Source organism: Typopeltis vanoorti, chromosome 11 (assembly GCF_054136105.1).
Source record: "Typopeltis vanoorti isolate ZY-2024b chromosome 11, IOZ_Tvanoo_1.0, whole genome shotgun sequence".
NCBI classification, from domain to species: domain Eukaryota; kingdom Metazoa; phylum Arthropoda; class Arachnida; order Uropygi; family Thelyphonidae; genus Typopeltis; species Typopeltis vanoorti.
The window spans coordinates 124235376-124261176 of NC_143559.1; the positions used below are offsets into that span (position 1 = coordinate 124235376).

General features: G+C 36.8%; 1 protein-coding gene and 1 pseudogene across 2 annotated transcripts in view; both read left to right on the forward strand.

The window, feature by feature from the left end:
• Positions 1-19023: 19023 nt before the first annotated feature.
• On the forward strand, positions 19024-21744 carry LOC150102020 (mediator of RNA polymerase II transcription subunit 24-like; annotated as a pseudogene).
• Positions 21745-21913: 169 nt separating this feature from the next.
• Positions 21914-25801, forward strand: part of LOC150102021 (protein spinster homolog 1-like) — a 303327-nt gene continuing 299439 nt past the window's right edge. The window contains exon 1 of one of the 2 annotated variants that reach the window (XM_090400213.1): positions 21914-22302. In XM_090400213.1, coding sequence (XP_090256339.1) covers positions 22065-22302 — 238 coding nt within the window. In that variant the 5' untranslated portion in view covers positions 21914-22064. The remainder of the gene's footprint in view (positions 22303-25801) is intronic. The other variant, XM_090400212.1, reaches the window with a different exon arrangement.

Here is a 25801-nt window from a genome sequence, read left to right on the forward strand (position 1 = left end):
TTTTTGGTTTCAGTAAAAACATCAAAAAATTCCTAACTGCTGTTATTCCCACTTGGAAAACCCAGTGAATATTCACTGGAAATAATGAGGGAATACTGAATATGAAGGGAGACATTTTTCAAGGTGACTCACTATCACTTGTATTGTTCATCCTAGCACTGATTTCCTGGTTTTCTCTTTCAGTCCTTCCCGACCATAGGTGGCTTTGTAGACATTACCCACAAAGTATTCGTAGTGAAATTTTTATAGGGTATTCACCACTGCTTTTCACCCCCCACCCCCAATTTTATTGGAGCTCTGGACCGGCATATGGCTGAGACGTATTCATGACTGTAATCCATGTGTGTTCATGGGACCAGTTTGTCTGTTCTGGGGAACGAAAAACCCGAGTTTCTGGGTGGAAAAAACCCTATCTCCTGAGGCCGGCTAACTCACCTTTAGTCGAAAGAGACCAGATAAAGGTTCCTCACGTCACAGACGGAAATGTACCGGCCTACCTTCGAATATCACATCAAAGCAAGCAGTGAAAATATCTGATTTGTTATACATGGATTATATCATGCTATATGGGAAATCATCCTGAGAAATTGAATCAACGTTAAATACAGTAGATATGGTAGAGCTTTGAACCAAATTTATGATCCCCCCCCTGAGGATGTGAGGGGAGGAACAGCTGATGCGAGTTCAATGACGTCTTCGGGGAGGGGGAAGGATGAGGCGTTTGTTGCCTCCCCCCCAGGAGCCAGCCAGTCATGTCTGGGGAGCTGGGTAGCATCGGTGGGGGAGAGGATGGGGAGCTGGGTGGGGGAAGAGCGGGGTGGACATGGTGGGGTGAAAGAGGTACATGTTTGTTGTCTCCTGGGTGTTATGCCGGTGGTTACCAGCTGGTCGTGTGTGGGGAGTATTGGTGGGGGAGGGAGCAGAAGTGTTGAGCTGAGAGAGGTACGTGTTCATTGCTCCTTGGGTGTTTAATCCGGTCGTGTGTGGCAGGGCAGACCTTCTCTATAAAGGGGCGCCGGTGCAAGAAACCTTTTGGGGCCCTAAAATATTTTTCAAAGGTAAAAATTAAAGGATTTGAAATAAACGTATTGTAAATCTTCTTAGCTGCAAATGATTTTCGCACAGGAAAACAAAAAAAAAGCACATTCGAAATATAATACGTTTCCACAAATGTGTACCGACTGTGCCCACTCGATCGTGGGGCCCGGGTGCATTGCACCCACTGCACCCCCGAGATGGCTGGCCCTGGTGTGTGGGAAGCGGGGATGTTTTTTGTATCCCTTAGCTTCGAAGGAGGTATTCCCTGGCATCTAATTTTATGGGATGGTGGTGTAGCTTTCTATATGTTAACATTTTTATGTGATGGGAAGAATAGTTGGATAATCAGATTACCTAGTGTTGTGGTTTAGGTTTTGATTCGGTGTGTTCTCGTGTTTTGTTTTTGGACGGTAGGATTAGGTAATTTTGTTTTACTAATTTTAATGCACAGTCAGATTGCATTAATGTTTTGGATAAACAAATATCTTTCTTGGGTTTTGCATTTCTCGCATAAGATGATTTCGTTATTTCAGATTTTCATTGGCTTCTTGAGGATTTAAAGAATTTTTTTGTATGTAGGATTTGAATAATTGTAAGGCTAATAAATTGTAATAAAATGGAGTAAAAATTTACATCAAGGAATTAAACTTTCACCTACAGTTAACTTAAACACTCTCCTCTTTGCAGACGACCAAATAATAATTACAAATTCTGAAGATAACTTACAGAAAGCTATTTTAAATCTAAATGAGATATCCAAACATTATGGTATGATAATATCAACGGAAAAATCAAAAACTATGGCCTTTAAAGGACAAGATCCAGCAAGAACTAAAATAGTAATAGATAACAAGATCTTAGAACAGGTGAATTCATTTAAGTACCTCGGATGTATGATCACATATGAAAATGAAAAAGATATAAACGTAAAAATTGTAATTAACCCTGTATTTAAACCAAACCTAGTTCAAAAACAAACCAGGCTAAAAGTATACAATACATTAGCCTTACCGGTCTTAATGTATGGAAGCGAAATCTGGACAATAAAACAAAAAGACAAACAAAGATTAACAACAGCAGAAATGAAGTTTATGAGAAAAACTGCAAAGTATACCCTATTTGATCACAAAAGAAACGAAGATATTATGAAAGAATTAAACCAAGAACCAGTAATAGAAAAAATTAAAAAATATAAACATAAATGGATGGAACACGTTCAAAGAATGAAAACAGAAAGATTACCAAAACAAGCCTTAAAGTGCAAGCCATTAGGGAAAAGAAAACCAGGACGTCCTCTTAAACGATTCAACGATGACTTCTAAGGCCGGAACAGGCCATGCTAGGCCTAAATCCTTGATACGTATGATGATGATGATGATGTAAGGCTGTAATTGAATTAAGTTCTGTTTATTTGACTGATATTCAGATGCGCTGTGTGTATTTCCTGAGGATTTAATGATTTTTCTATTGCAGCATAAACAAGAAATGATCTTGAGAAATACAGAATCAAATTCAAATCACTTACAGGAAGAAAGAAACACCAACACATACAGGAAACATAAAATCATCAAATAGAGATTTTTCTACTCCTTTAGACAAAATGGCGAAGAGAAGGTACGTTTGTTGAAAAGAAACTATTAACCTGTTCGCACAAACAAGACATCTAAAATAAACCACTGATCACATCTATGGAAACTGCCAACCAATTAGAGAAAAAGAAAATTTCCAATCTACATTAAATCCGAAAATCAGCAACAATACATCTTTAAAAAAAATAAAACCATGACCACCAATCGATTGTCGAACTTAAACAAGAAATGACACAGTGCGAAACAGTGTTGTTACTGTTTCTCACAAGTTCATTTTACCCCAAAGAAGAAAGAAACACACAATCATCAAATAGACATTTTTCTACTCCTTCTTCAGATGGGATAGCGAAGAGAAGATAAGTTTTGGGAAAGCAAACCGTTAATCTGTTCACACAAACAATACATTTAAAATAAACCACCTGTCACAAACTACGGAAATTGTCAAGCATGTAGAGGAAAACGAAACTTTCAAAACAATAATACATTTTTAAAAAAATAAAACGATGACCACCAATCAACAAACTCCCTTTCATGCAGGGTATTGATTCTGACTCATCCTACACAATCGCGAAAACTCTGACCGTTAAGCAGAGCAAAATGAAATATGAAAATCGACTCTCCAAACGAAAACCAAAAAAAATAAAAAACCACACCGACAGTACCGAGAAACACAGACATCATCGCGCGAGACTGTTAAAAAAAAAAAAAAAAAAAAAAAACTTCTCCTTCCTACAAAAGTAGGGAAACAATATCCATATTTAATTTTATTTGAACTCGATTGTAGAGAAATGCATTTTTTCTACATGAATATATCAATATTTTTAAGGAATCGCATGGTCTAAATTTATCATGTTACTCCACTCAAGTTTAAAACAAAATACTGCATACATGTTTCACAAAAAAAACCTCGTTCATTAGCACTACAGTGACTGAGTAGTAAGAAGCAGATTGCAAATTACAAATAGAAATAAAATTTGCATACTTTGTGAATTTCTCTTCCTTGTTTTTCTGCAGCCGATCTCACAATTTCTTGGATGACTGAGTAACAGAAGGACCGTGTGGTTGCTAATCTGTCTTGTCTGAACCGAGCTGATTGAAGATTTCTGAAATTGAGCCCATAGTAATAAATTATGTCACTTCCCTAAACTTAAACACTGTAATAAAAAAAATAATAAAAAAAAACGTCACTTCGCTTGCGTAGATACATGTGTATACTGTAGTTTGCCCCCTTCCCCTGTGTTACATGTCACTCTCTCTATCCCTCTTTGAATCAGGTTTTTACAGATGTAGTTTGTCTACATGTCTCAACGAACAAAATCTCTCCCATGTGGGGGAGTAAGCATTATTCCAAACTATTAATATAAACTGTTTGTTTGTTTCTTTATTCTTAACAAGGATTATTGACAGGGGCGGCTCGTGCATAGGCACTACGGAACTGCAACACCCCCAATTTTTCTCGATATATAAATATATTTATATTTGCTTGTAATATTTAATTTTATCATCAACGATCCCATACAATTCTCTTATTTTGTATAAAAAATAATAAAAATCCATCTTGTAGAACTTAGGAGGGCGAAGGGCGTTACAGCACCGTGTTTACCACAGTGTCATATTGCTACGCGCGCAAGCATATGTACGTCATAGTGAGATACGTGAGATGCGAGCTATTAGCGTAATGTGGTACTGTCCGTCGCGTAGTTTCTCTGTTGTTTATATGCAGTTTGCGCCACTAGTAGAGTGTTCGTAGTGCTTATCGTGTTTACTCCGTCTCTTTAAATATTTGGACATTACCATTAAATCCTTCAATTGTAATGTCCAAAAATTGTAAATCCATTTCTTTAATTACAATTAAAGGAATGGATTTTATTTTTAAGTAATTTTGAATTATACTAAACTGTCTAATTTTATCGATAATAAACAATATTTTTTCATGAAACAAAACAAAAAGAATATATTTTATTTTTAAGTAATTTTGAATTATACCAAACTGTATAATTTTATCGATAATAAACAATATTTTTTCATGTTTAATTTTTAAAAAAATATTTACTATAATTTTGATAGTTTATCCAAACACGTATACACTGTACTTACAGTGTGTATCTATTTTTCGAAAGTTGCAGCACCCCTACGATTTCAAGCCATGAGCCGCCACTGATTATTGGTATTCGAATAACTATTACCGTAGTAGCTATCACGGAAATATATATTTACGCGATAGTATCATTGCTAAATTTCTTCCTGATAGTCTGTTATCTGTCAAAAACACAATATTATCAAATGGCAATTATTACTACTTAAATCCATGTAGTAACACACACACACACACACACACACACACACACACACACACACACAAAAACAGCGTCTATGTGTTGGATGAATGTTTTTCTAATATTTCAACTTACCTTAGTTTTTTAAGTTTACATTCATTTTTTAAGTTTACATTCATTTTTTTAGTTTGTTCATTTAATTGCGTATTTTGATAACTAAAAAAAAAGAATGGCCCTTTTTTTTTTCCAATAAAAAAAGTTGATATTTCTGAGTTTAGGTTAATACATAATGAATGCACTTTGATAATTTGAAAATTGAAAACGGAAGTTTTAAAACTTTCAAATTTGACAGCATACAATTTTTTTTTTTTTTACTAAGTGTAATATAGATTTTGTATGCTCTCAAATTTAAAAAGTAATAACTTTCGTTTTTACTTTTCAAATTGCCAAACCGCACCAGGACACATTAACGGAATGTGATTAGATGAAAATAGTCGTTCATGTTTCTCGTAAATTTTAGATTCTGAGAAACATGAACGACTATTTTCATTCAGAGTCTCCATTCTGAAAACTAAACCTAGTTGAAATGTCTAAAACTGAATGCTTTAAAATATACCTGTTTGTTAAATTTTAATTCTACATTCCGTAACAGAAACGAAGTAGTTACATGGAAATGTTTTCAGAAAAAAGTCCATTTATTATGTATGTTGGCTATGTTAGCCAAAAGATGAATAGACAGGAGCAGGTAAGGAAAAGTCGCAGACGGGGAAACAGCATGAGTAGGACTAGCTATAGACCAAGAAATGAATCGTTATATTTATTTACGAATGGCAGGATTGTCATAAACAACGGTATTAAAATTGTTGTATTAATTTTGTTTATGTGCCCGAGAAAAGTTGTAATAAGTGAAACATAGTGGGGTGAGAATAACCTCTTGACGGGAAAAGAAATGGAAGTCACGATGCTTTTTGTGAAGTTAGGAATGGCATGAATGGAGGGACAGTGCTAATGATGATAGCAGGAGAATAATGTTCACAAAAGGTTGAGATAAAAGGAGAGAAATGTGGTAGTGGATATGAAGCAGTTTGGTGTCAAATGGAAGTTGACAGAATCAGATTTATTTGGTGGGATGTTGCTACAGACCAGGAAATGTAGAAAATGGAGACAAAGAAATGTACAGGCAAATTCGCTTAGTGAACAAGTAAAGGATGATCATTGTGAATAGATTCAACTATGGCAATAATGATGAGAATGAAGGGATACCATCAGGGATTAAGGAGAATTAACTTCTTGAGTTCTTAAGGAACGACAATCGTAAGCACTACGTAATGGATCTAAGACTCTTAACCACCGTTAAGAGTATTAGATCTAGTTATATTATCAGATGTGGTTGTGATTGAAGTATCTAATCTTCCACGACTGGCTGCAATCCATTTGATCACTATGAAGTGAACCCATCGATTTCAGCCAGTTACATGAGAACTTTTATATAAAGAAGGGATATATATGTAACTACAAGGCTGATAATTATGGAAAGTTTAGGAGACGGCTGGGAGATATAACGTGGAAAGAGGGGTTGAGTGGGGAAAATATAGAAGCTGTGTGGGCATTGATCAAGAGCTATTTAACAGCAATGTCTCAGTGTATCCCAAAGGTGAAACGACGAAATAGGGTAGGAGTAAAATTCATGAATGAAGAAATTAAGCATGAAATCTGGAAGAAGGCACAGCAGTGAAGGCAACACAAGATAAATGTATGAGTAGCACAAAAGCATAGGCCAGGAAGGTGACTCGGTTGGTAAGAGCAGCAAAATTGGAGTATGAGAAGAAATTAATCAATCTAGTTAAGAGAAATCCCAGTGGTTCTATCGATGTGCGGCAAGTAGAAGGGAAAATGACTATGGGAGAATGATGCAAATCGATAACACTGGCAGATTAGTAACTAATGCAGAGGATATAGTTGAATTACACAATGATCAATTTATCATATAGTTCAATGGTGGCGAACCTTTTTATGTGCGCGTGCCAAAAGTTTACAAATCGAGTTGCCAGCGCGTGCCAAAAATTTACAAATCAAGTTGATGACGCGCCGAACAGTTTTTAGTAGGAGAACATTAATAGAAAATCTTTTAATTTCCGTTATGAACGTTATAAGCAGCAGGCTAGAATAGTCACAACTGTTGTACGGAAAGCAAAGTGTGATTATGAAAAGAAACTGGCTGTGCATTCTAAACATAACCCACAAAAATTCTATCGTTATGTTGCAAGTAAAAGAAAGAATGAATATGAAAGATTGACTCTTCTAAATCCAGATGGCATGAGGGTTATAGATGCAGATGAGGTTGTTCAGTTAATGAGTGTCCAGTTCGTTAAAAGGTATCAAACTGATGAATGCAACATTGAGCTCACTTTTACCTCTTCACTAGATGAAGAAACGCAGGTGTATGAGGCCAAGGTATTAGAGCTGTTGCACAAACTGAATAAGAATTCAGCAATAGCGACTGATGAAATATCAACACGAGTGCTAAAAGAGTGTTCAGCTCAACCGGCAATTCCTTTGATTAGGATGTTTAATATGAGTCTCAGAACAGGAAAGATTCAGCAGGAATGTATGGTAATTCCATTGCGCAAGGGTAGTGCAAAGACCGATATATCCAACTATCGAACAATTAGTATCTCAGGAGTGGTGGGGGTGAAGATTTTGGAAAATTGGTCAGGGTCCGCATTCAGAAATGGGTTGACAGCGAATCTCTACTTTGCAATGAACAACATGGGTTTATTAAGGGAAGGTCATGTTTTAGCAACTTACTGACATTCTCTAACAATGTTAGAAATGAACTAGACAAGGGGAATGGATACACCATGATACTTTGGGATTTTACTTACGCATTTGACAGAATACAGTATGTCAGACTGCTGCATAAATTGGAGAAAATGAGTTAGGATTATACAATATTAGCATGGATAAGAGGATGGCTGACTGACAGGTATCAAAAAGTGGTATACGGGGGATCTGAGTCTGCAAGATTTAAGATAACAAGTGATGTACTACAAGGATCAGTGCTTGTAGACACTTGTATTGAATAACAGTGCAAGGATCACTGTTATTCAATCTGTACATTAATGATATTGGGAAGGATTTGACAAGCGACATACAGTTATTTGTTGATGATGCAAAGATAGGTAGGGTAATCAGTAATGCTGCTGATATGCAGTCTTTGCGGAATGATTTGAATAGGCTGGAATTGAGGGCATGGGAAAATGGGTGTCAGTTCAATGTCAGCAAATGTAAAGTCATTCACTTCGGCATGATTAGATATCCAATGGCGTATTATAGTGGTGAGATTAGGCTAGAAAACTGATGAGGCTTGGGATCTTGGAGTGTTCATAGATAGGAAGTTGAAGTTTAGGAGCCATGTCACAAAGATTACAAATACAACTCAAAAGATAATTGCAATGCTGAAAGGAGCGTTCACATGTAAAAATAAGGATGCGATTTTGCCTCTTTAAAAGGCCTTAATGAGATTTCACTTGGAGTATTGTGCGCAGGTCTGGTCTCCTGGTTTCCGTTGTGATTCTCATATATTGGAGAGATAAAAAGGAGAATGTTAAAAATGATATCAGGATTGTCGAATACTGATTTAGAAAACAGATTGAGAATTTGTGGACTGCAGACACTAGAAAACAGGAGAAAGAGAGGTGATAGGATTTAGACTTACAAACTTCTGAAAGGGTCATAAAGGATTTCAATTGATGGAATTTTTCAATTTATGGAATTTGGGAAAAGGACAAGAGGGTATCCTTGGAAGCTAAGAATGAAGGCCGCCAAAAAGGGTGTGAGGGCTAGATTTTTTTCTCAGAGGGTGGTGCGTGATTGGAATGGATTGCCATTGGATGTTGTGAGTGCAAGCAGTGTGAATGAATTCAAGAATAAGTATGACAGCTGGTGTGTGTATTATGTGGCCTCCCTTGATGAGTCTCTGACTCTCTGGAGGTGTCTCTTAATAATAATAATAATAATAATAATAATAATAATAATAATAATAATAATAATAATATATAATAGTTTATAAATAATTATTTATAAATAATTGTAATATATAATATTTATTTATATATAAATTTATAATATTATTCAGTGTATAGTTATGCATTGTATCTCACTATAGAAGTCAGCTGAGCAGGGAAGCTCAACTTGTCGGCGAAATGCTTACCGTATTCACTCGAATATAACTTGCTCTAGCGTATAACTTGCACCCCTGATTTTACTTTACGGAAAAAGACATCAAAAAGTTTTGCATATTACCTCGCACACGAAAAATGTTTAAACATGTTCACTTCGAGGCGATAGTAACTCGTTCCCCACTCGGTTAAAAACATGCCTCCCAAAGCCATTATACTGCAGATGCAAGAAAAACAAGTGTAGTTTTATTGTATCCCTGAATAAGGTACAAAGGGTTTTGCAGTCTGTGTAATATATTTCTCAACAAATAGTGTGATTCATTAGTTAACGCCGTTTTTATTGCAGCTGTCTCAATTGCACTATTATTGTCCCCTCCCACAGAAACTATTCTGTACAGACTCAAGTCAGCAACTGTGTTTCATTGCAACTACATGTATATGTTGCACCAGAAACACAGTATCTAATTAAAATCGTTTGTCCAATTTTTCAATTACATGAAATAAGTGTTTATTTTATTGCATTTGAAATTCTCGATGTCATTATGACAGATCACAAAGACTAACTTGAAATAAAATTCTACCAAGCATTGAAACATGCCTTATAATTATGGTGACCATACGTCCTTTATTTAAGAGGACAGTCCTTTATTTCACTGCTCTGTCCTTTAGATTTATTTATTTTCTAAAATGGTTATTTTCTCCTTTGTTTTGTGAATTGAAATAGTAAATTGAATATTAATAGCAACATATTTAAAGATGCAATTCATAAATTTTATCAAAATTGCATTGATTATTTAAATAACTGGGACAGCTGTTTCATAGAAATGGAAGTATTCGAATGGGTCCTCTGCGGGCGAAGATCGAGGAAAGGGTTTTGTTCATTTCCAGTCACTTTAACTTAAACGCCTCCGTAGCGCAATTAGAAGAACGACTGTACGTTGTGCCCTTCGATTAGAAAAGGCCTAAATTTGATTCCCGTCATGACGGGAGGAATCTTTATTTGGATTTTTTCAATTGAAGGTGAGTTAGCCGATCTCAGACGGATGGAGCAGGGTTTTTTCTCCCGGAAACTCGGATTTTTCATCCCGCATACAGACTAAAGGGCCGATTTATATTACAAATCGGCCATTTAGAACACACGCAATTTACAGACAAAAATATTAGCTGTGGTGGTTGTGGTTGTGGACAGTAGATGGCGTTGATGTAGTTGATTGGTAGTAGAGGTTCGGTGTGGTAGTGGAGACGGAGTGTTGTATAGTAGGTGTCCTCCCGCGATGAGTTTCCGGACTTCTTGGGGGTGTCACAGATGATAATAATAATAATAAGTTTCGTGTATTAAAAGTTATATCATCAGTGAAAAGATGGAAGAATGGCGACAAAATGACGTAGTAGGGTTGACTATTTTAAATATTTCGCAGATGAATATGTATCTTTTAAAAACATTTTAAGCCTGTGTAGCTCAGTGGATGTGGCGTTTGCATACCACAGCGCTTGGCCGCACGAAGGAAGACTTGGTTTCGAGTCTAGTCGGCGACTAGAGGAAATTTTTTCTAAGCCTTTTTTCGACCGGTTCCCGAGTTAGTCAATCTCTGCCATGGGCAAGCGGGTTTTTCCTCCCGGAAACTCGGGTTTTTCGTCCTGTAAACTCAAGAAATTAGAACTCACATTATTTCAGACATTAAAAATATATTGTGTTAGGGTTAGCGACCACGAGATGGCGGCACATTTGAGCCGTCTGTCTTCACTGTGTACTGCTTAATTAGTGATAGCCTTGGCACATCTATCTCTGATTGAGTATCATTGGAGATTTAACTGCCCACTCAGCCTCCAAAAGTTAGATAGGGCTAAATGGCCTCGCCTACTCCCGTATACGGGAATAAAAAGGCGTTAGCTGATTTTTTTTAAAAAAACATTTTAAAAATCGTTGAATTTTGCTTATGTCTCCCTGGAACTAATCTCCCCACTGAACGAGTATTTTCTTTAGTGAACAATACGTGGACCAGTGAAAAAACCCAATTAAAAATCGAAACATTGAAAGCATGCATTTATACCAAATGGAACCTTGACATGAATTGAATACAGTTTTATGAATTTTTAAAACACAAACCTGATTTATTAAAAAAAAGTTCATTCTTGTGTAAAATATGAAAATTAAATTTTTTAAATATGATTGTTTAAAATGCTATGTATATGCTTATATTTTACAATAAACGTTATAATGCTTTATAATGCTTTAGTTTTATTGAAACAAATTTAGTGATTTGTCATTTGTTTTCTCCAAAAAATATGGTTACTGTACATATAATGCGGGTGTGAGTTCGCCTACCTGCTCTACTCAAACAAGCAAGAATAAAATTCAACCAAAGGTTGAAACTTTGTGTGACTTGTCCCTCGTCCCGATGGTAATGAGGAGTTCCGTCGGAAAGATTAACGTCACCCCGTCGTGAATGTGAATGTGTTATAAAAGTAGGAAACATATAGGAATGTTGTTATGACTAGGGATCCCAGATACATTGGAAAAAAAATACGGGACACTTATGACCTAGGGCGAAAGTTTAGTATGCGCATCATCACATATACCAGTGTTACAAAATGATTCTAACTTTCCAAGTGTGCGCGTGATAAGGTTTACTTTGCACCCACTTTATTAAGTATAAGTAAACAAATAGTAAATCAAATGGCTAGGCTGCATATTTTCATTAAGCTACTTTAAGTTGCCTTCAAATGGTTTTTTACTTACTATTATAAATAAAAAAATAGATTGTACATTTACAATTAACGCTCGTGTTTTTGTTTGCCCACACGTAAATTTTCTATCATACAACTTACGTATTATTTTAGATGTACAATCCATTGATCAAATACTCTGGTTGTGAAAACACGTGTGATACGAGAAAGTTGCTTCTTCTGCAGCAAGATTCTTTTCCACTTCCCCCATCTCTTTCTTGGTAAAGAAATCACTGACTTTTGCATTTGTATTAGCTCGAGATGCAGATTTATGTCTTTTCTTAGCAATGTGCCCGGTAATGTCGGATTTTCCGCCAAGCTCGATGCTAAACAAGCCACCACAAACCGTACACTCTACTTTATCTGTCTCGCCCAATTTAGTAGTTTTTTTTTTTTAAAGGAAATTGAGTTTTTAAAGCGGTTGTATAATTACACTTCCTTTTCGACATTTTTAACGTTCAACAGGACCAACTATATTATAGTTCATCCTCGCGAAGGAGAAGCTGTAGAGTAGAATGTATGGCAAAGGAGGGACTGGTGAATGAGCAGAACGTATATGAGGATAAGCTTGGTGTTAAGAAGAGAGTAGGAGTTGACAGAATATTGCCATGTAGCTGAGGGAATACCCTACAGAATTAATGGCACCTTTTGACACACCTGTTTAACATGATTCTTGCAACAGGGCGAGTCCCAAAGGAATGGAAATTGAGTAAACGTTTATTCTGCTTCATGGCGGGATAAGTCTAGGCTAGAACATTTAGGTCAATCTGCATGCCTCTGGTTGTTGTTAAGGTATTAGAGAAGTTACTGAACTTATTAGGATTTAGAAGTGGACTGATAATAGCGGTGTTATTTATTATGGTCAGCACTCCACGGTCATTATTTGAAATATATCTAAGGGAAGGTTGACACATACGTTTTAACTTGACAATGGCATCAACAGGTCGACATCAAGAAATGACAGAAGGTGTGATACTGCTGCTTAAGAACAAGCACTACAAACAAGTTTAATAAAGATGAAGGTTGAAAACATTTGTAAGGATAGCAAATGCCGATTGTGCAGTGATAAATTAGAGACCGTGACCGACTAATTATTTCTTTCAGCAGACTATAAACAATGATCGGAGTACCAAAATCTATACACTGGTTTATTCAGGAAGTAATCGTTTCAAAACTTGCAAAATCTCGTGGGATCAAAAGTTATTTAAAATGAAAATGCCAAGATATTTTGGACTTTAAAATTCAGACAGACAGTCATCTCGAACATAATATGCCAGACATCACTGTAATCGAACAACAACCCATGTGCTTTATTGATGTGGCAATACCAGGGGATATTGGAGTAGACAGAAAGTGCATGAAAGTTATTGAAAATGAAAACACCAAGATACTATGGAACTTTAAAATTCATACAGATAGACATCTTGAATATAATATGCCAGACATCTCTGTAGTCGATCAACAACATGTGGGGTTTATTGATTTGAGAATACCATGTGACAGAGAAGAAGAAAAAAGTGCATGAAAAACTGAAACCAAACATAGGGTTCTGGAGATTGAAATTCAACGACTTTGGAGATAGAAAATAAAAAACAACAGTTGCAGTTCTCATTGGAGCAATACCACAAACATTCATGAATCATCTGGAGAAGTTCGACCTCTCAGATATAACACCAACTCAACTGCATAAAGCGGCACTTTTAGGTGAATCGCACATTTACTACGACATCTAGTGTCGTCCTAAGCCGTTGGGTATGCCTTAGGAATAGACTAGATAAGTCTATATTAAACTATATCGATAATAAACTCAGTGATCATCAAGATGACAACATTCCTGGGAATGTTTTAACATAAATAGTGTAAAAATGAAGTCGACCGCTCGGTTAGCCTAGTGGCTTTGCGCTTCGCAACCATATGCCTGGGGAAGGAGTGTCCCAGGTTATTCCCGTTGTAGACGTGAGGAATTTGAGGATCTTCCTCAGGCGTAGCCAAGTTAGCCGGTCTTGGGCGCGGTCAGTAGGGTTCTTCCGCCATTTTATCTTGCGTTTTTCATCCCGCAAACCGGCCCCGTGAACATACGCCTCTACAGTCAAAAATATATCCCCCCCCCCCCAGCGGCAGACCAGGCGACGGGTCGGTTGGGAGTAGTACTAACAAGAAGTCGCATCTAAAGTAACAAGCGGACCCTGCATAGGAAGCGGGAATAACGCGTAGAAAAACAAGAAGAAGAAGTGTAAAAATGAAGTCGTTCATTTTTGACCACATAAATTCTATAAATCACCGTAGCTAAAACAGCTCCTCTTAGATGCAAATGCTGTAATAAAAACAATCAAAAACAAAGGTATAAAGGAAACAAAGGGCCGTACTTATGCACTGGCTCATGAGGCTCTATCTGGGGATCCGAAAACTTAGGGCCAATTTAAGGACCCAAACAACGAGAAGGGGCCTAGGAGTGAGGTACTAGGCTCTAGTACCTCACTTCCCGCCAGCCTAGGGGAAAAGTGTAAGTATGGACCTGACTCTTATACAGCACAGTATGATTAAAATGAAGCGTAGTTGCAACCTGCAAGAGTGAAATCGAAAGTTCAAGAAGCTATGTGCACCATGGAAAATCTAATTGGAACAAAAAGTCAACAAACTTCGAGCTGATTAAAGCAAATTCAAGAGTGTTAAAGAAGGATGGTTGTAAAATAATAACATCTAAAACAAACTCATAAGTACATATAATTTGACACAAAACAAATTCTGAAGTAACTGAAGAGTTAAGGTCAAGTATTATTGCGACTGCAGAGAAAATTAAAATATGCATACTCCAAGAACCAAGCAAGAATCAACTAATATCTATAAAATATGCAATTTCCACTGAAGTAAAGTCACTTCTTTCAGTGTCTTCAGAAAAATACAAATGCCGTTAACCACCAAAAGAAGATAAAAAATCAGCTAACGCTTTTAATTCTCTTATAGGAAGTAGGCGAAACCGTTTTTGCCCTGGCTAACTTTTGGAGACTGAGTGGGCGGTTCAGTCTCCACTAGTAGCCAATCAGAGATAGCCAGCCCAAGACTATCACTTATTTAAACAGCCCTCAGTGAAGAGACGGATCAACAAGTGCCGACATTTCGTTGTCCCTGACCGTAACACAATTTTTTTAATGTCTGAAAGAGTGTGAGTTCTATGGAAGATTTTCTTCAGTTTACGGGACAAAATCCAAGTTTCCCGGAGAAGAAAAAGCACGCTTGACCATGCCAGAGATCGACTAACTGGGGAACCATACAAAAAAAAAAAAAAAAAAACATCGAAAAAAGTTCCTTTACTCGGAAACTAGAATTGAACTGACAAAAACAAGATATACTCGAATATTGGAAGTCAGTTTGGGAAAATACTATTAAACACAACAAGGATGCCTCATGTAATAAGGAAATATAATCAGAAAGGAAACAGAAACAAATGTATGACTAAAGAAATGGTCAGTACACAAACTAGAAAATTAAAAAAAAAAAAAAAACTGAAGCTGCATTGCAAAGACACACTATACGAATTTTTCTTAAAGCATCTGACTAGTCGATATGTTCGAATGACAGAACACTTTAATTATTTATTGCAATCATGCTCAGTGGAATCTTGGATGATATCTAGGCATACATTTCTCTTCATTAATGATAAAGATAGGCGTGATAACCCACTAACTAACTTCCAATAACATGCTTACCAGCTATGCATAAGCTGTTCACTGTAATTATATCAAATTCCATAAATCGCTACTTATCAGATCAAATCAAATCAACTAACGCCTTTTATTCTCTTTTAGGGAGTAGGCGAGGCTTATCTGGCATATAGAGACTAAATGGGCAGTTGGATCTCCACTGATAACCAATCAGAGATAGCTGTACATGGCTATCATTAATTATAAGAGGCAACAATGAAGATACCGGTAAACAAGTACTGCCATCTCTTGGTATATAACCCTAACAGGGTATGCTACTGTCTGAAATAATGCGAGTTCTGCGATCGATTTTCCTGAGTTTATGGGAGGAAGAATCACAGAAAATAAACACCTTGCTGTAGACTGTCCATATTTTCAATCGCGACTTCAATATAGAATTTGCTTTGGATAGATGTACAATTTTGGTCCGCTGTTGTTTAATTTGTACATCAATGATATTGGAAATACATTGAATGGAAATATCCACTTGTTTGCTGATGATGCAAAATTGGGAAGGGCGATAATCAATTCAAATGATGTGGATATTTTACAGGTTGACATAAATAGGCTGACGGTATGGACTGAGGTAAATGGCTGTCAGTTACGTGGCTAAGGGTAAGGTGATGCACTTCGGGAGGATGACATCGCATGCTGTTTACTATATTAACGGAACTGAGGAAGTTGATGAGACAAGAGACTTTGGAGTTATTGTGGACAGACAACTTAAGTTTAAAGGGTATATTGCAAAGATTGCCAAAACATCACATCAAATTACATGGTTGTTGAGGAACACACTAACAAGCAGGGATAGGGAAGTTATTGTTCCACTCTATAAGGCATTAATAAGGCAGCATTTGGACTATTGTGCACAGATCTGGTTGCCAGGATTTCTTGGTGATGCGGAAGTGGTAGAGAGGATTCAGAGGCGGGTTACAAAGATTGTTGCAGGTCTGTGGGATGTTACCTATGAGGATAGATTGATGATCTGTGGGCTCCAAAAACTAGCTGATAGACGTAGGAGAGGAGATATGATAGAGGTATTTAAATTGTTAAAGGGATTTTACAGGATTGATACTGATGATATTCTTAAGACCAGTGCAGGATGTGAGAGAACGAGGGGCCATCCCTGGAGATTGTGTAAGAGTGTGGTTAACAAGGGTGTTAGGACTAGATTTTTTACTTGGAGGGTTGTGAATGGGTGGAATGCTTTGCCAGAACTGATTGTGAATGCTTCAACTGTGAATGAATTTAAGGAGAGGTATGACAGGTATTGTGTAAATAATGGTTAGTGTGTCAATGTCGGGTCTACCGCGATGAGTCTTTTGACTCCATGAAGACACCGTTAAAATAATAATAATAATAATAATAATAATAATAATAATAATAATAATAATAATAATAATAATAATAATAATAATTTTATCTATTAAATAAAGAAAAATTAATGACGTTAACAATTTTAATTTTCTTCAAAAGAAATATATAGAAAGCAATTTCAGCTAATGAACCATATAAATACCTAGCAATATTAGAAGACAGTGATATTCTCCAAATTAAACAACAGGTAGCAGCGGAATACACCAAAAGAGTTAGAAATATTCTGAAAACAAAACTAAATGGATTACACAATCTGGACAAATTGGTCCGCAAAACTAGAAAAATGCTGACTATGCATTACATTTATAAAGGGATATTGAGCAGCTATATCTACCAACAGGCGAGGATTAAGCTAGCCTGGGGTCCCTGGCGGTAAAATTTACGGACGCGAAAAAGTTCTACATTTGGAAAAGTTGACGGCATTTCCTCTTGCAGCCTGGTATACTTATGTAGCAGTATTGAATTTTTCTTTATCTTCTTTTAGAAATAGTAGAAAATATTCCGATTCATCATCACAATGAGTAATATCTATATCGTTCTAATAGATCGCCTTTAATTTTTCCACATATCTCGGAATCCCTGACTGCCGCCAGGTCCCACATCCGCTTGATCCGCCTCTGTCTACTAAGAAGAAGAAGATTAGGTGGATAGGATCGTCTGCAAGTGAAACAGACTGTGGAAGAAGAAGAAGAAGAAGAAGAAGAAGAAATTAGTTTAAAAAATGACATCGAAAATATCACCGAGCAAATGTTTTAAGCCATTTCGCAAGAAGTTATTTTAAATTCAATAGGATATAAATCCGATTACAAAAAGGATCAAAATAATCGACCTTTGCTCTGGAGAAATAATTTTTTTGGTCATTTTCTTTGATATACTGCGAAAAAAAATTCACGTAACTAAGACGTGCCAATTGTTGCAATAAGGATATATTAAAAAAGAAACAGAGGGATTTACTTTAGCCGCTCAAGACCCGGCGTTAGAAACTAATTCAACCAAAGAAAATATTTTGAACATCATCAATCACAGCAAATGCAGATTATGCGATCAGAAAATGAGACTTTAGAACATGTAATCAGTGCCTGCAGGAAGATAAGCCACACTGATTATAGATACCTCCATGATCAAGTAGGCAAAATAATTAATTTGCCTGTATAAAAAAATATAATTTTCTTGCTTCTGATAATTGGTGGCATAAAATAGAGGCAGTATTGGAAACGAAATAGGGAAACGTTTCTGATCAGATTGTAATTTCGAATACAATCTGATCAGTATTTGGAACACAATAGACCACACAACACAATTATTGAACACAGGCAGGTTTTTTTTTTTTTTTTTTTTTGATATTGTAGAACCACTACCAACAACAAAGAATTGGGGAAAAAACATTAAAAATCGAGATATCGACCAACCTTTGCCAGCAAAGGTTGGTCGATTTGTAGAGACTCTGCTACTAATGGCTCACGCAAAAAGATAAGCAAGTTTGATCGGGGTTAGTAGTTGGAAAGGGAATAATCGTTCGATGCTGTTGACACACTCTTCCTCGATGAGACTTTGGACTCCCTGCATGTGTCACATAATAATAATAATATGGCAATCGAGGTTGGCCAGCTGTGGCTTAAACACAAAATCGGTGCACTTGGTACACTCTTGAAGAAGCTATGCAACTATTGACAAAAACTAAACATCAACAAATCGACCACATGTGATCTACGAAAAACGGTATTACTTGGAACAGTTCATATTTCACTACGCTGTGACAGAGTATTCTCAGATTCATGGATAAAATCTGAATTGCTCTGTATCACCACTCAAGTAACAAAAACAAGAACAATAATATAATTAAATATTATTATTACTATTATTTTTTTTTGTTGAATGAACTGCTTTATTGAAAACGTAAAGTAGCTAATTCGTTTCGTCTGTTTATATTAAGCGCCTTCGTAAAGTAGTTGAAAAAGCGATGTGGAACTCGCTCGAGAAAGCTCCCTAGTTTCATTTCCATTTCAGTTTCATTGACGAGAGGAATCTTTAAAATCGGCCTTCTGAGTTGAAATCACCAAAGAAGACAAAAAACACCAATGTGAAAGTGAACATAATTTCTTAATTCTTTCTTCTTTCCTTCCTGCAGTTCATCATGGACACCAGTGCAAGCAAAACAAGTAGCATTAAGACTCTGTTGCTTCTAGCTTGGAGAGAACGATGGTAAGACGTGCAATGGGGAATAAATATAAAAAATGTTTTGCCCCGAGGGGTAAGTGGTGATGTATATGACTTAGCAGATTGTATCCTTCAGCAAGCTTTGGTAAGACCAGGTCGTAATCTCTTGTTTCTTTCTTATTTGACCCATTCATTAAGCTTTCATGTTCTTTCTTATGGTGCTGTTCTGTCAAGCATTGGGCGTTATCAAAGTTTTTATAAACCACACTGTATTATAAGTTTGTTAGACTTCTTAAAGAATATTCAGACAAACGTTGGTTGCTATGGGAATGAAGAAGAATGCATAGCATTGTGTAAAGCTGCAGTAAGTGTTACAAACTCGCTCTATTTGTGTCTTTTTCACTCAATGCCTAAATTGGTTGTGCTTCACAGTATCACAAGCCTTTTCCATAACAGAAAATGTATCTATTATGGAAAAGGCTTGTGATACTTCATCATATTTTAATAATTCACCTTTTATCAAAGCTCTTCTGTATGTTGTTCAATACGAAGCCCAAAGTATGTATGCCCAGCTACTACAGAATCACCAAGATCTGGAATCTAAGATAAGCCAAACACAAAATGTTCCTAAGATATTATAGAAACTGCGCTAAAACTTGTTAAATCCATAGAAACATGCCATCTGTATTGCCCACTTATATTTTTAATACTTTTCCACAAAAAAAGTCTTGCATGTAGTCTGAATGCAATGATAGCCATTGATGCCATTTTAAATCCTGCAAGTGATGTTCAAGCATTTGGTGATCAGCTTTTACTTCTTCAAAAATTACAGAATTATCTTTGCCTGAGCTTTACTATGAAATAGTTAGAGCATGTTTTATGGGTTTAGTCGATGCATCAGGTAGTACAGAAGATATGAAGTGGGCTATATTTACATTTCTAAAAGTTCCTCAAGTGATTTTGAAAGTACAAAGTATGCAAAGAAGAGATGCAGCTCGAGAAACTGCTGAAGAATGTACTGATTTGGAACAAGGTCTTGAAAAGCTCTTACATTTTATGCCACTTTTAGATCTTACGGATACAAAAAGCAATTGTGATTGTGTACAGTATTTTTAAGTGAACTTCGTAAAGTAGAACTTATTAGTGAAGCATAGGCAAGAAATCGACTTTTTAGAAAGCACAACGAATCTCAGAAACAGAACTTGCCTCGTCCATATTATTATTATTACGGGCGACTCCAGGGAGTCCTTAGACTCATCTTCCGTCAGCCATGTTTCACTAATGCCAATAACCTGTGGCCAGGAAGAGCCAACCAAGGCCAAAAATTCTTTCTTCTTGTTCCTAATACTCCTGGCATTAGTATACATGAAATGCAGAGGTCCCTTTGTCGCATCCCTATCTTGATGAATTATTCTAACTGTCCCATTCTGATTACTTGACCTTAGTACTGGCTCGGGTACATTATATACATTCTTACACTCAACTGTCTCACTGATGTCCACATATTCACTTCCCCCTACTCCTTGGTAGCTCAAGTTCCCTTGGTTCTGCACATCCATTTTCACTTCATTCAGCAACACTTTTTCCAGTCTCTGCACACCAAATCCATTCAAATAGATATGATACTTCAAAAAAATTTGTATTATTGTTTCAATCCTTTATCCAAGCTTAAGCACACAAAGTTAGCTCAAAGAGTCCAGGATTAGTCTGATTATTATTATTATTATTATTATTATTATTACATGAAACCTCCAGAGTGTTCAAATATTCATGGAATGAGGGCACCTAATCTACAACTCTTTGTCTCCACTACTCAATCTACCAACTGCAACGAACCTCAACTGCACCAACGCCATCTACGCTTCCACCGTCACCGGTATTTTCACAGAAAATCACAAACATACATGCCCACGACGGGATTCGAACTCGCAGCCTTTTGGATGGAGAGTGGATATGCCAACCACTCGGCCAACCAGGCTGGATTATCTTGGCTAAAGGATTAAAACAAGGATTATGCTTGGCTAAAGGATTAAAACAAGATTATTATTATTATTATTTCGTGACACCTCCAAGGAGTCGGGAGACTCATCGAGGGAGGGCATCTATCTACAGCTCTCCATCTTCACTAACTACACCAAACGGCTACTGTCGTCATCATCTACACCAAAGGCACCTACTGGCCACCACGACCACCACCATCACTAGTATTTTTTGTCTGTAAATTGCGTGTGTTGGGAAAGGCCGATTTGTCTATATGCGGGTTGAAAAACCTGAATTTCCAGGAGAAGAAACATCGTATGAGATGGTCTAATTCACTTTCAATTGAATAAAACCCATATAACGATTCTTCCCGTCATTACGGGAATCGAACTCAGGCCTTTTCTAATGGAAGGGTGCAAAGTAACATCGTTCTTCCAATGTTGTCAACATTAGCTATGGAGGCGCTAATGTTGACAACATCTTTTCTGTCCTTATTTATGCATTTCAATATTATAGAAATTTGTTATCCCAGTATTGCAAGTTTTTTCACTACACTATCACCCCTCATTTTTGGCAGGATAGTGTATTCGAATAAAGTGCTAAGCAATATTTATATTTTTTTGTTGTTGTTGTTGTTTTTGCCTTAGAAAAAACCGTTTCCCGGTTCTTAGTAAATGTTCGCTATATGCCCAGCTTAACTGTGTATCGGGTGATTTAAAATATCAAAGAATGTTTTAAATAATGACTGTGATAAAACAAGAAAATACAGTTCCTTGATCCAATAGAACAATTACTACTGCACTGCCAATTAAATCCTTTCTATGTGTGTAAAAGAAATGTAGTCTTCGCATCCGTCTGGAAAATTGTATCATGTCCCACCAATCACATGCCGTTAACGTACTGTAAGAACAGTTCGCGTATTAATAAGCCGAGAAGTACTGGTGGAGCAATGCGTAAGCTGGCGGTTGTTTGTTGTAGTTTAAAACAATACCAGCTGTAAATTTTTTCCCCCTTATTTTTATTTGAGGTATAGCATATATGATTAGTGTGGAAGAGTGTGGTACAGCTGTTAAATTAGGCGAAATGCCACGTAACGATTTCTCTTCGTCTTCAAGTGATCAAAACTGTTTACCAAGTGTTCGTGTGATGGAAGGCAGTAGCGAAACAAGTCAGATGGATAATTTTTATCACGATAATTCCAAGCGAGCTTTTATATCCGTAGGAATACTATTCTTCATTAATTTAATAAATTACATGGACAGGTATACTGTTGCAGGTAAAACAATTAATGTATTTTCATTTCTAAGCAGTAGCCTAGAGTATTAGATGAAACTATACTTATATGTTGAAAGTAGTCAACTCATTCTGTTTGTTATTTATGAATAAAACAAGAAATTGTGCCGATATGATGATTGTATGATACAACTAGTCGGATGGCACATGGTTAAAACGCATGAATCCTTAAGAGAGCGGTTATTATAATATTGATTTGTGAGCTAAGCGAAGTTTTTATTGTTACACGATTATCTATCGGCTCACGACCGAAGCCACTCTAGACCAAACAGTTTTAGTGGTTTAAACTAAAAGTGTTAACAAGAATATACTTTCCCCATCTACCGTTAAACGGGATATGATTCTCAAAAATACTAGTATCGCATAACAAAAAGAAGATAATGCATCTGTTGTTATGCCCTTGTGATTTATATCGTAGTATATTGGTACGTACTGTCGATTCTCCGCAACTTGGTTTACCGTTTTCGCTGCACAATCCACCGTCTGTATCTGTACTAAACCTTACTTCTAACTATCCGGTCCACAATATTTTTATTTTTTAATTCCATTTATTCTCTGGCCGATTTAGTTGTTAATTAATATAGCCAATTTGTAGATAACTTAGAATTAGCGTATTAATTTAATTTCTGTTTAATAACAGAATGATTGAGTCGGGTTATTCCCGATAAACCTTAAGGGACTTATTCTTAAGTATACTGATAGGTCGGTAGTTACACATTAATTTTTGCACAACCGAACTACCATGCGTTTTTTCCATTTCTGTGGGATCTTTCCTGAGCTGAGACTTAAGTTATACAAACATGTCAAGGACCCAAGCAAGGCATTTTGGCTTAACATTCCTTTATTACACTTGTGCTGATATCTCATCTGTCATTTTGCTGAATTGAAACCCTAGGTATTCCACAGTTATTGAACTTCATTCTTATGGAACTCTATCTCTTTATTCAGTGAATCGACCAGGTGTATTATTATTATTACATGACACCCTCATGGAGCCCAAAGACTCATCGAGGGAGGGCACCTACTCTACAACTCTCCATCTCAGTCCACCAATTACAACTAACTGCAACTACATCAATGCTATCTACCACCCACACCACCACTAGTATTTTCACAGACAGTCACAAACATCCATGCACATGGCAGGATTCGAACCCACAGCCTTTTTGCTGGAGTGTGGATATGCTAACCATTTGGCCAACCAGGCCAGCTTAGGGATCTTAGCAAAGTGCACACTCATTATTATTTGAACAATCAAATCTGTTTCTGGCACAAGGGTACCATTTGCATTCACTAAAGTTATTCTTCCATTCATTTTTCTTCTTTTGCTTGCAACATAACAGTAACATTCTTTTGGATTGCCTTCCTTTATCCTCTATGGCCAGTTTCTTTTCATACCATGATTTAACTTTCCATGCATTTTGTTCATGGATCTATTATGGGTTCCTTGCTTAATAAAGTAGCATATCTATTTCACTTCCACTGCATTTGTACTTCGAACTCTGGGGACACATTCAGTTGCTCCCTCATTTTAGCACCATTTTCAAATCTTCCCATTCAGTAACTGATAGCATTGTAGTAAAGATAGTAGTCTCCTGAATTTTTCATAATTTACAGCTTTGTATTTTAGCATGTAATCTGTCCTAATTGCAACAACTACATAGTAAACTACTTCTCAGGACAGCACAGCATGATCACTGTGACCAGTTGGTGGTAAAGACCATTTTACTTTGATTTCTAGAAGTGGAGTGAAAGAGAAGTGTAATTTTATTAAGGAAGAGATTCATAAGAAAAACACTTTGACCTTGAGTTTCTTTTTGTTTTGTTTATTATTATTATTACAGGTATCTCCATGGAGTCAGTAGACTCATCGTGGGAGATAAAAACTATCAAAACAATATCTATCATATCTCTTCTTGAATTCATTTACAGATGAAGAGCTCTCACAACTGAGTCAGGCATTGCATTTCACTCATTCACCATCCTCCAGGTGAAAACCTCGCTCTCACACCCTTGTTAACCACACTTTTCCTTAATTTCCGGGGATGGCCTCTTGTTTTTCCATCACTATTACACAGCTGGAACATTTCCCCTGCATCAGTCTTATAAAAACCTTTTAGTAATTTAAATGTTTCTATCATTAATGGCCAGCCTGGCTGGCCAAGTGTACCCACTCTCCAGCCAAAAGGCTGCGGGTTCGAATCCCACCATGGGTATGGATGTTTGTGTTGTCTGTGGAAATGGTGGTTGGCGGTAGATGCTGTTGGTGTAGTTGTGGTCAGTTGGTGAATGGAGTGGTTGAGACAGAGTTGTAGAGTAGGTGCCCTCCCTCAATGAGTCTTTGGACTCCTTGGAAGTGTCAAATAAAAATATCATATCCCTTCTTCTCTGCCTATCAACCAACTTCTGCAATCCACATGCTCTCAATCTATCAATGTAGGGAGCATTTTTTACATCACTCACCAACTTAGTCACTCTCCTCTGAAACCTCTCCACAATCTCCTCATCTCCAAGGAATCCAGGTGACCAGACCTGAGCACAGTAATCCAAATGTGGATGTATCAACGCTTTATAAATGGAAATAATAACCTCTTTATCTCTGGATGTTAGTGTGTTCCTCAATAACCACGTAATCCTGTGCAATCTTGGACACTTTAGCAATGTGTACCCCCTGAACTTCATCTCCCTATCCACCAACACCCCTAAGTCCCTAACCTCAACAATCTCTTGTAGTACTGTTCCATCAATGGAGTACACAGCTAGTAATCTTTTAATCCCAAAATGCATAACTTTACACTTTTCCACGTTGAACTGACATCCATTACCTTTTGCCCGTTTTGCCAGCTTATTTAAATCATCCTGCAAACTCTCAACATCAGCTTGATTTTTTATTGTGCTACCCAACTTTGCATCATCAGCAGAATATCTCCCTTTAAGCCATTTCCTATATCATTTATGTACAATTTAAACAACAATGGCCCAGGCACAGAGTCCTGAAGCACACCACTGGTCAGCTGCCTCATCCTGGACTCTGCACTTCCATACACCACATTCTGGTATCTCTCCCTGAGCCGTTCTATCCATATCACCAGTTTAGTATCTATCCCCATCTGCTCCAATTTGTACAACAGTATTCCATGGGGTATCCTGTCAAAAGCCTTAGCAAAATCCTGAAGTACCAATGTGTAGCCATTTCCTTTGTCCAAATTAGATGTCATTCTATTATAAAAAGTTAATAAATTGCTAAGGCAGGATCGACCTTTAACAAAAACCATGTTGGCCCCTATAGAGTATCATATCCTGATCCACCCATTCTTGAATTTTGTCTTTAACCAACTTTTCCAATACTTTTACCACCATTCCCGAGATGGTGATTGGCCTGTAATTAACTACCTCAGTTTTAGAGCCACCTTTATGCAAAGGAACTACTTTGCCTTCCTTCCACTCCTAGGGACCATACCAGAGTTCAAACGTAAGTTGAA